The 12,199-nt window shown below is 41.5% G+C and overlaps 1 protein-coding gene across 5 annotated transcripts in view; it reads left to right on the forward strand.

Annotated features, from left to right (window-relative positions):
- The window catches only part of nptnb (neuroplastin b), a 43,845-nt gene continuing 31,646 nt past the window's right edge, over positions 1-12,199 (forward strand). Inside the window, exon 1 of one of the 5 annotated variants that reach the window (XM_020055942.3) lies at positions 1-452. In XM_020055942.3, coding sequence (XP_019911501.1) covers positions 374-452 — 79 coding nt within the window. In that variant the 5' untranslated portion in view covers positions 1-373. The remainder of the gene's footprint in view (positions 453-12,199) is intronic. The other 4 variants (XM_020055934.3, XM_010878944.5, XM_034296861.1 and 1 more) reach the window with 4 other exon arrangements.

Below are 12,199 nucleotides of genomic sequence, written 5' to 3' on the forward strand. Positions count from 1 at the left end.
CTTGTTATGAACGCCGATGCGCATCGGTCTGCGCATCTCTGATCCTTCAGAACTACAACTGTGGACGCTCTTACTGACACCGAAATACCTCTTCTCCGCAATCCGATGAAGGAGGCTGTTGGGCATATGGCTCTACTACTACATCGGCATCCCTGACTGAGCCACCGGCCTGTCCAGGAGAATTTCCGCTACCTGCTATCATTCTTTTTCTGAGGACTTTATCTTTAAATAGCCGTCGTTTTTCATTGCAAATAACTCGTAATGTACTTTGCTATGCACCTTTAGACCAGAACCCCAATATCCGCTACCAGTATCTCTCCTCCCACATTCTCGCTGCCTAGTCCTTGCCTGGTCCTCTCATCGAACCCCAAGAATGCAGCCCAACGCAGTGTTGCCGGTGGTGGTGGTCCTCTTTGGAACATTAATGCTGCATTACGTCTCGTCTCAGAGCGGTAAGAATAAAGAAGTGACCATGCCCGGGACACAATCGCAGTCAGGCACAGCGTGTTGAAAACTGTTCAATAAGTAGCTATTGTTACTAGAAAACAGATAAAAAAAAAAAAAAAAAGATTTGATGAAGAGGGCATTCTGCCATTTGATGTGTTAAATATGAGGGGCATTGTCGCATTTAGGCAACGAAATTCAGTATTTAACATATTGAGTACAAATCAGCTTACATAACTGTTGGTCTCAGTATTTGGTGTGTTCATATTCTTTGTGACCATTTACTTACGTATTCTTTGTGACCAAATTTACAGTGTAGGCAAAAAGATTGAAACTACAGTAAGCTAAAGTATCGTCATGTTTCTTGGATTGTCCATTTAATCCACCTGCTTTATCGGTTATTATGTAGTGTCAGTTAGTATGTATGCTATGATGTTATGAGTTAGTATTCTACTATTTTATAGTTGGACTGGAATTGTTGTCTCAACATATCTACTTCATTATTATTTGTCTTCATTTATGAATATTTGTTTGGTTATGCATAATCTTGATAGGATTTTTATAGTAGAACATTTATTGTTTAGGTTGCATTTGTCATGTTGTGAACAGAGCTACATGATCTGGATTATCTATATCTCTTCTATTATCTAATTATCATATGTAAAAAGGTCAACGTTCCACTGTTTGTGCTTGTGTGTGCTGTGCTCATGGCACTTAAATTTACTTGGCATCTCATGTGAATTAATAGGCAGCCATTGATATCATTCTTAGTGTGGACATTTAAGAAGGTCATGACACTTTTCTGCTGCCTAATACAATCTACATTATATTGCAAACATAAACTTTGGTTTTCTGGACGTAGTAAGGCCCATTCATTTGTAACGGTAGTTAAAATTGCATTATATAATGTATACGTCTCATCGTTAGCTCGGTGGACTGTTGATAACCCGAAAACATATTAGGCCACAGTAGTTTATTTTTATTTTTATTATCTCAGTGTAGCCTAGATGCTGGGACATTAAAAATCATCTTTCTTAATGTGGTGGATAACCTTTCACTGATTTAATTTGGCCCTCTATGGTTCATCCAAGTCCAGCAGCAAAGTATTTATTTCAGTCTTTGATGACCACTGTGTAAGTCTGGTGGAGGGGAAAACACAATTTGCTGAACATGAAAAATGTCTGAGCCTCCTCATCATTGCCTGTACAGGGTTGCCTTCCCCGACATGTACCGAACAGACAGCCAATCCCGGTGAATCATTTTGGTCACCCAGAGGGGGCACACCAATCAGAGGTGGCCTATTCACACAAAAAACAGGCTAATGGATGTTCAAAAGCTATTAAGAGCTACTACCAGTTATTTGCATATTTTTAGATGATAATTGTTTCTGTTACATTTTGGGCTGTGTTATTGCTATATCCTTTAGCTCTGAGGACATATTGAAATACGAGGCTGTACAGTAGTTGTACAGCAATGCTTATTGATTAGAATTCCATCATTGGCTATGCTATTATCACTACCAGTGTTGGTGTTAATTCTTTAATATTCAATACATTTAAGAATTAAACTAAAACAACAATCTCATTTCAGGTCCCTTGCTTGCCCACTGCTGTTTTGGTACAGCCTAAGTGTAGGCATGCCAAGACTGGCTGTAGTCTACAGTCTCTGACTGGTGTGCCCACTCCCTGGGTCCGTAACGACACTATGAGCTCTGCTGACACTTCCAGGGGCCTTGGGAGACAGATTGCTGCCATCTTGTCACAGTGTGTCTGCAGCTTGTCTGAGCCTCGCAGGCGCTGGTTAAAAATGATAACTAACTGCTCTCCATTGTTGGTTAATTTGTTCATTACGTTGATTGTCTCAGGCACTGTTGAGATGCCATTCTGAAACCTGTCCATTGTATGCAGGCACTGTAAAACACACTGGGATCATCGCACAAATGGATTGATCGTGTTTTCTATGATTGACACGCTTATGCAATTTGGTGGCACAGATATGGACATATGAAACAGATTAATTCATTTCAGGCTGGATTTAAAGTTACAAGACAGGGTTCACTGTTTCATATTTGGGTCAATGACAAGTAAATGGGTGGCGTTATAAAAGCATAAGACTGCATCACAGCACGGTGTGTTTAAAGAAGTGGATGGAGATGAGTGGAAGCTTCATGAGGGCAACAGACCGTAGATGGCTGAGATTCAGCAATAGATATCTGGAGAACTGTAAATAGCATTGGTCCATTCTGCTGCCAGTCGCTATTTATAGAGCAGAGACACAGCACCCTGAGCACAGAGAACTGTGGCTTTAGCGTCCTTTTGTGAAAGTGAATCCATTAACTCGTAATGGACAGCAGCATCACTGTGAACAACTGCTTGGCTCTCTGAAGACTCGCTAGATTCATGTGAACTATTTAAGCTTTTTAAAGGGCTGTGTCCTCCATGCATATGAAGGAATGTGAAAGGTGGTTCTCTCCTGTCTGACCTAAAGATGCTGTTTATGGCAATGCACCATGCATAATCTTTATCGAAAGCATTCAACTGCTACAGCAGCCATATTCTTGTTCAGGAAAGGTTTGTGTTTAATATCCTCTTCTTGAGTTGACATAGAATACAGACCACACATTTGATTTACCAATAAATTCATAAACCAAATCAGACCCAAAATGCTGCAGTAAAAACAAGCTAAATCTTTAATTTTACTGTAGGATAGAGAGCTTCCAGCTCACATTACTTCCTCATATGTTCAAAAGTTAGTAATATAGTGGTTAGAAGAGTTAATTAGGTTGTGCGTCTCAAGGCCACACTGAATCTACATTTCCTGAGCAATTCACCCGAACCAGGAGCACGCAGGCAACATAGAAACACAAACTAAAATGGCGTATCTCTTACAGTAAATAAGGGACTCAATCAGTGTACCTGCGAGATATAGTATAGCCATGTAAATCACTGCCCATGTTCTGGATGGTAAAGGATACATCTGTGAGAGTGGAAAATTAGCTGTAGGACGTGTGCCAGCTCTTCTACTGAGTCACGCTAGCCCACTGTGAAACATGATACATACTGCACCGATGGCGACAGCATCCCACAGCCTTCAACACAGCACAGAGTGGGCACACCGTAGCGGCGGATGATATTTGGACGATGTGGATGATATTTTGAAGATAATGGCGACACTAGGCTTAATGTTGACATGCGGATGTGTGAAATACGACTTCTGGGAGATTTGTTTTTGTGGTTACAAGATGTGTTGTAACTGTGCGTATAGTGAGGAAGCCCCCCTCATTTGACAGTTGTTGTCATGGTGACGTGGATGAGTTTCAGCCAATCCTGTGACGTGTTGTATCTTCTTAACCCTGCTAGCATTGCACAGTGACAGAGGGCCGGGCTTTTCTGTCATCTTGACCTCTGAAAGGGTTAATCAGGGAGCAGTGTTTGCTGGTTGAGGGGGATTAGCACATTTCTGCCAGGGATGGTTGGGGGGGGGGGGGGGGGGTATTGGGATTTAAATCTCATTAAACAGCTGTGGCTCCCCTCAGTGACCTGAATGGCTGTCCCTGTTACAGTCAGGGCAAGGAAAAGGCGCAAAACACTTGCTTGCCATCAAAAATGTCAATATTTTATTATACCAATGTTAAAATGTAGGGTTCCGGCCTACAATGGTGTAAAACAACACATTCCTAATAGCGAGCATTGTGCCTTTTCCTTGCCATGACTGTCAAATTTTGGGGCTGAACCCTGACTCTCCCCCCCCTGTCCCTCTTCCAGTAAACTGACAGGGCTCACCTTATCCCACTCATTTCAGCATCAGCTGCTGCTAACTGCCATCACGCTAATGCATGAAGGAATGAGGGATTATTCCTGATTTGTCAAATGAATGAAGAAACCTATCCCAGCCCACTCATCAATGTGTTTAGAGCAGCTCAGAAGCAAGTACATCATCCTTCAACCCACAGCAGTGACTCATTTACAACTGTCAGAGCAGAAGGCTTTGTGAAACCTCTGGCTATCGGCCAAGTGTAACACCTCTTACGCAGATGCTGCAAGCCAGCTAAGAAATGTGCTTTCCTACAACAGTCAGCTACACTGGCTTAGGAAACACACTGACACTAAAGCTCAGTGTTTTTAATAATGCTAGTGATTTTAACCGAAAATCCAACATTCCTGTAAAGCCCATTTTGAGTTTGTTCGCATTTAATCCAACCATAGTCACCTCACTCACTGGTACGCGCAGGTGATTTGACATCTCTCCGCCTGCTCGTAGATGAATGCCCCGTATGTAACCAGTGGAGGCGCCATGGGGGTTCTGCTCTCAGTCTGTGTTGTAGGACGGCGAGGCAGGTTACAGGCGGTGGACTTGCAGCCAGAGCATACCTGCCTGGTGATGTGTGTACTCAGCTCCCAGTCCTCTGGGGAGACTGCTCTCAACACACTCTGGAACAGACAGGCGCGACGGGACGGCCACACAGCATCAGATAGGATCTGTTCACCACAGCAAACTCCATAGGATTTTTACCGTGACGTGCCTCTTGCAGAATGACATTAGCATAATGGATGCCTTGGATCCAGTCGGTGTCTTGTATGAATCCCTTCCTGTAGCTTATCGTTTCCTCTGCATTACCTATACAACTGCGTTGGTATCGCTTCATCCACCTTACAGGCTAATCTCATCTATGTAGGCCGTCTGGTGGACATCACTTTCTGGTGGATTTGACGATGCTACTGTTGTGACCTGAGTGGATGGTTTAGTGAGGAGGCGGCCGGAGCAGTCAGAGTGGGCGGCCGGGCTATGCTTTACCCTCTGGGATGATGGGGGATGATAACGGGGGAGAAGGCTGAAGCTTGATGTGCCCAGATGTTTCCAGAGAAAGACATGAACACTAATTACTTTGAACATCTCCGGGGCCTTCAGGCAAGATGATAAGGCCGGAATGTAAGCAATGTGCTCTCAAATGTTTTTGGCCACTGTGCAAATTTCAGGTGATGTAAGGAGACAAACAAAAATGGTGATAATCAAACACACCAAAGCCTCCACTTCCTTTGACTGTCATTCATTTCAAATAAACACTGCTTATGACTGGAACAAATTGTGAAGACCGTTTGGCTTGATACCGTCACACCATACTCTTTCAAAAACAACTGAACATGCTGCTATCTGATCAATGCACACACTGAATTTGTCAAGAATTTAATTAGTCGAGATTTAGTGTCCTGCTTTATTCAGTGTTTATTCCCTTATGTGTATTTTCTTACTTTATTTACAGTGCTTTTAGAAAAGTACTCAGACCCCTTCACTTTTTACATATTTGGTAGTGTTCAAAATGTGATATATAATAGTTTTTTGTCTACACACACTCTATACACAATTCCCCATAATGAAACAATAAAATCACATTTTTAGAAATGTATACCATCCCTTGACCGTCAAGACAGAACTGTGAAAAGTCACAGACCAGAGGAAGGTTATAAAAAAAAATACTAAAGCATTGAAAGTTCACAGGTGCACACTGAGCTCCATCATTTTTAAATGGAAGAAGTTTGGAACCACCAAGACTTCCTAGAGCTGGCCTACCAGCCAAACAAAGTAAATAAACAAGAATGGCCTTGGTCAGGGAGGTGACCAAGAACCCAATTTCCACTGTAACAGAGTTTAAGAGTTTCTCTGTAGAAATAACTTGCCAGAAGGACAACAGTCTAGCTCGATAGTTGTTATATAGTCTGCTGCTGAGGCTATCTAGAGTTGTAAGTAGAAAATGTATTGTTTCTGCTATTCCCATTGTACATGCTAGAGAGATGAACCTAGGCTGTCATGGCTATTTGAGCGTAATCGGCCTTTCAGAGTGCCTTATCAACTAAACCAATGGAGCAAATCTCGAATAACTGAGCAAATCACGAAAATCCCCAACACAGGGATGCTCTACATGAGGGATGTGATATATGGCAATTAGACGTGGTATATTGACTATATATGTAATAATGGCTTAGATATTTCTGTAAATATCAACCCATGTGTGGCACGTGTGGTTGTGCTGTGACCAGAGCATTCACTTGGTGGTAGGCTTGTTACTGCTATACTGACAGGGAATTCCACTCTGACGCGCTGGGTCGGTCGACACCCGGGGTGGGCAGTCATTCTCACTGTGGCGCCACATTTACAATTTCAGTTTGCACCATGGACCACATACCTCATTGATGCATTCTTTTGTTTGCTGTTTGCATATACTGGCATTTACATTTGCATGTGTTTAATAACAACAGCTAAAAATAAATTGCTCTGTTGGAGGAACTATACAGTATAGTGTGTACTGACTTTTTTTTATATATTTCACATTTAGATAATGTATTGTAGACTATACTCTGTCAGCAATAATGTAGCTTTTTATAATTACATAAAAAAAAATGTAGTACTGTAGGGTACTGTTAGCTGTTGTTAGTTCATGCCTTACAGTGGGGAGAACAAGTATTTGATACACTGCCGATTTTGCAGGTTTTCCCACAAAGCATGTAGAAGTCTGCAATTTTTATCATAGGTACTGTTCAACTGTGAGAGACGGAATCTAAAACAAAAATCCAGAAAATCACATTGTATGATTTTTAAGTAATTAATTTTCATTTTATTGCATGACATCATTATTTGATACATCAGAAAAGCAGAACTTAATATTTGGTACAGACCCCTTTGTTTGCAATTACAGAGATCATACGTTTCCTGTAGTTCTTGACCAGGTTTGCACACACTTCAGCAGGGATTTTGGCCCACTCCTACATACAGACCTTCTCCAGATCCTTCAGGTTTTGGTGCTGTGGCTGGGCAATATGGACTTTCAGCTCCCTCCAAAGATTTTCTATTGGGTTCAGGTCTGGAGACTGGCTAGGCCACTCCAGGACCTTAAGATGCTTCAGACGGGCCTGGACATGCACTGGCTTGAGCAGGGGGACATTGCATGCGCTGCAGGATTTTAATCCATGACGGCGTAGTATGTTACTAATGGTTTTCTTTGAGACTGTGGTCCCAGCTCTCTTCAGGTCATTGACCAGTTCCTGCCGTGTAGTTCTGGGCTGATACCTCACCTTCCTCATGATCATTGATGCCCCACGAGTTGAGATCTTGCATGGAGCCCCATACCGACGGAGATTGACCGTCATCTTGAACTTCTTCCATTTTCTAATAATTGCGCCAACAGTTGTTGCCTTCTCACCAAGCTGCTTGCCTATTATCCTGTAGCCCATCCCAGCGTTGTGCAGGTCTACAATTTTATCCCTGATGTCCTTACACAGCTCTCTGGTCTTGGCCATTGTGGAGAGGTTGGAGTCTGTTTGATTGAGTGTATGGACAGGTGTCTTTTATACAGGTAACGAGAGCAAATTAATTATTTTAAAATCATACAATGTGATTTTCTGGATTTTTGTTTAGATTCCAACTCTCACAGTTGAAGTGTACCTATGATACTTGTTCTCCCCACTGTATATGCAATCAGTTGTGCATTGGACTGTTAATTAATTAACTCTTAAGTTGAAGGTCATCGGGAGAGTATTGTCAACATTGCATTTGAATGTTGAAGGAAATCAAATCAACAGATAGTTATTTTATTTTTGATGTTGTAAACTAAGATGAGCATGAGAGAAACAGATCTTTTACAACTAATTCCAGTCTTTGGCAGCAGCAAACTGAAATTAGTATCAACCAAAGGAAGAATACGCTTAAGGAGTAACCAGAGTGATATATCTAAATGAGCGCATGTTACTGTTAGAGTAGCAGATGTTAAGTAGTGAGATAGGGTAGAGAGAACATTCTCCTAAAGTGACTTTGTGTGGCATTGTGTGTGAAGGGAGGGCCAGTTAACTAGTGTGTTAAGGTCAAAGTAATGAATGTTGAATGAGCAAGAGATTACAAGGCAGATGATAGAGTGGTAAATCACATCTAACTTATGGAGGAGCATTTTTGCAGCAAACCTAAAAATGCTGTAGTCGAGGACTGGCAGGATGGTCATTTTAACAAGTATATACTTAGCAACATGTGTGAACGATGACTTAATGTGAAAAATCCATTGTGGATTTAACTTTAGATTGTAGGTGGGCAATGAGGGTACAGAATGTGAGCAGTGAGAAGTTGAGCCAAATAACAAGATATTTCAAGGTGTTGACATACTCCAACTTAGTCCCATCCAGGGCAAGGGTGTTTTTGGGGGGCAAGCAGTTTGCGGAAAGTTTAGATTAAAAAGTATTATAGAGTAGATGTCGGGGGAGTGGTCAGCAGGCCCTCGTTTGACACATTGTACGTGCTCAGAGACATATTATTTTAAAACCAGGCTGGACAGTCCTCTCAGAACCCTAGGTTATGTAGTCTATTAATAAGGATGTGATGGTTGAGTCAAAGGCTTTAGCCGAATCAAGAAAGGCAGCAGCACGGTACTGTTGGAGCAATAGCTGTCCTTTATAACCTTTAGAGATGCTGTGATGAGACCCATGGCCAGCTCCAAAACCTGACATCATAGAGAGAACACTGTGGGATTCCAGATGAAGGGTTAGCTGTATTTTCCTATGAACGGAGTATGGGCATTACTTTGATTCAATCATACTGAAAACTGTGATCTATTATATAGCACAACATAATAGGGCTTTCTGTGGAGCTAAATCATCAGCGCAACATTCCCGGGAATAGTTGGCCTCGAGCACACACGGCTTAGAGGGAATACATCGCTATTATTAAGGCTCCAGCCGCCCATGTATTCTCGGGCCAAAGTCAGACCCAACTGTGTGTGGAATGTGTAAACTCTGATCTGATCTGTGCTGGCTAGGCCGGGTCCTGTTCTCATATCATGGTCCCATTGTCAGTTTATTTACAGCTGCCGCTAGTTTTTTGACCTGTTTTTTGCCGGGGAAATGATGGGTGTGGCTGAGTGGCTTAACTTATTTGATTGAACATTGATAGCATACACAATGGCAATTCAACTCAAACCCTGGAAGGTTTGCTGTCTTCGCCTTATCAAGGACTGATTTCTAACTGCGATACCAAACGTTTCGGTCTTCCATGACTGGAGTTGAACAGATAGAGATCAACACATGATTTGCCTAACCTAAATATTAAGTACAAAGCTAGGTTATATTGCGATAATAAAATGTACATTATTTTACATTATATTGCATAGCATCTCATTTGAACAGAGAATTGCCAGCTCTCATTGGCGCCTGCCAAATCCAACCCCCCACCAGGCAGCTTATCTACTCATGTGCAATTTATTCATTACTGTTGGGCAGATTCGTCAGACCTGGGAGGGTCTGTAATATGTTGTAGTTAGACACTCTTGACTTAAGCACCATGTCTACTCTCATCTGGTCTCTGTTGCCTTGGGCATAGGCAGGGCTGAGTTCCGGACAGCCTATTCTGTTATTCATCCAAGGTCATTTGGTCTTGAACAGGCAGGTAATGGAATTAGATAAATTATTAAAATCTGTACACCAATGTGTAGCAGTTGTATGATTCAGGGCATGAGTTGATAGCACCAACAAAACAAGTAATTATACATTAATTTACTATACTTTAGGTGTAAGTGATAAAATTGTATCGTATAATAGTATAGAATTGTGTTTAATAAATTAGTGTCCTCCACTGGTTGAGTGAAAATGTGCTTTGTTGATGACATTTGACTTCCTGATGTAAAATACGATCTGACAAATGAGATTTGAATTGTTCAGTGAGATCTCCAGTTGACAATTAGGTTATTGTTTGCATACAGTCATTTGCTGTTAAATTAGGGCTGCAGATTTGTATTTTTACAGAGATTTATATGCAGGCATTCTGATGTGGCTCTACAGCTTTAAACCGTATAACAGATCAACGTACCATCATACCATGTCTTTTAATGATTAAAAACAAAAAAGTAAGTGGATCAGTAAGATTGCTGCAGAAGTGGTGTTTCTTTGACGCTCTACAGTTTGTCCAAAATGGAATCCTGTGAAAAAAACATATGGAAATACTGAAGAAAAGAGTGGAATGATTGTACCACTACTATGGATACTATAACAGTATCTGTTGGTTGGGGGGGAGCATTATTGATTGTAACTGAAGAACTACCAAAGACACACCTGTTTTCAGTTTTGAAATTCAGAAAGAGGCAGAGATTGACTTTTCTAATGTCTTACATTTGTTGTGTTTTCAGTGAGGTGTCCATCGCAACAAAAATATTAAGACGAAATAAATGTCAGTCCACTCGGCCAGACCTCAATAACCCTAACCTGAATATCCTAACTTGTATGCTAAAATCTATTTTGGTGAAGTTTGGTTCTGAAATTATCAGGAAACAAATGCACACACCCAGAATAATTCTGTGACCTTTATATCAGCAGATTCTGAATCAGAGCAATGAACAATTTTCTGAGGTTGCCAACCAGAGCATAAACATACAATTAGATGAATGTATGTCTTTCTGTAGAATAGTAAGTCTCTACAGAACTATTCATCAGGGGCTGAGTTGAAAGCAGATGTTTCAGCTTTATTGCATTTAATATAATATAATGTAATTCCAGATTGAGAGCCTATTTAGACTAAAACAATTGTTGTGAAAACAGTTTAATTTAAATTACATGTACATAATATGTAAATACAATTTCACATGTTACACTAACAAGAAACCCATTGGGACGCATGGCATAACACATGGATCAGCCATAACATTATGACCACTGACAGGTGAAGTGAATAACACTGTTTATCTTGTTATCATGGCATCTGTCAGTGGGTGGGATATATTAGGCAGCAAGTGAACATTCTGTCCTCAAAGATGATGTGTTAGAAGCAGGAACAATGGGCTAGCATAAGGATCTGAGTGACTTTGACAAGGGCCAAATTGTGATGGCTAGATGACTGGGTCAGAGCATCTCCAAATATGCAGCCCTTGTGGGGTGTTCCGGGTCTGAAGTGGTCAGTGCCTATCAAAAGTGGTCCAAGGAAGGAAAAGCGGTGAACCGGCGATAGGGTCATGGGCGGCCAAGGCTCATTGATATACGTGGACAGCGAAGGCTGGCCCGTGAGGTCTGATCCAACAGACGAGCTACTGTAGCTCAAACTGCTGAAAAGGTTAATGCTGGTACTGATGTCAGAACACACAGTGGATCACAGTTTGTTGCGTATAGGGCTCTGTAGCCACAGACCAATCAGGGTGCCCCTGACCACTGCCGAAAGCGCCTACAATGGACACATGAGCATCTGAACTGGACAATGGAAGATGGAGGCCTGGTCATGTTTTCTTTTACATCATGTGGATGGCCGGGTGCATGTGCGTTGCTTCCCTGGAGAACACGTATGCACTATGAGAAGGAGGCAAGCCGATGGAGGCAGTGTGATGCTTTGGGCAATGTTCTGCTGGGAAACCTTGTGTCCTGCCATTCATGTGGATGTTACTTTGACACATGCAGACCATGTGCACCCTTTCATGGCAACAGTATTCCCTGATGGCATTGGCCTCTTTCAGCAGAATAATGTGTTGTAAACACAAAATATTGGTTTTGAGTCGAAATTTCTATCGTGGTTTTTAATTTTTACATGCATGGGATTATCATCAAAATACAACCACATACAAGTGGTTGGAAATCGTGCAAAAATCTAAGTACCTCAGTTAGGGGTGTCGGGATATACTGGTATTGACGATAACCATGATATTTAAAATTTTTTATATTGATATCATGTTATTAATACACATATGATAATATCGTATTCACTAGGCGAAACTGAAGTTGTATTTTTCCCCAAAAAAATACAA

Source organism: Esox lucius, chromosome 2 (genome assembly GCF_011004845.1).
Source record: "Esox lucius isolate fEsoLuc1 chromosome 2, fEsoLuc1.pri, whole genome shotgun sequence".
Classification (NCBI taxonomy): Eukaryota; Metazoa; Chordata; class Actinopteri; order Esociformes; family Esocidae; genus Esox; species Esox lucius.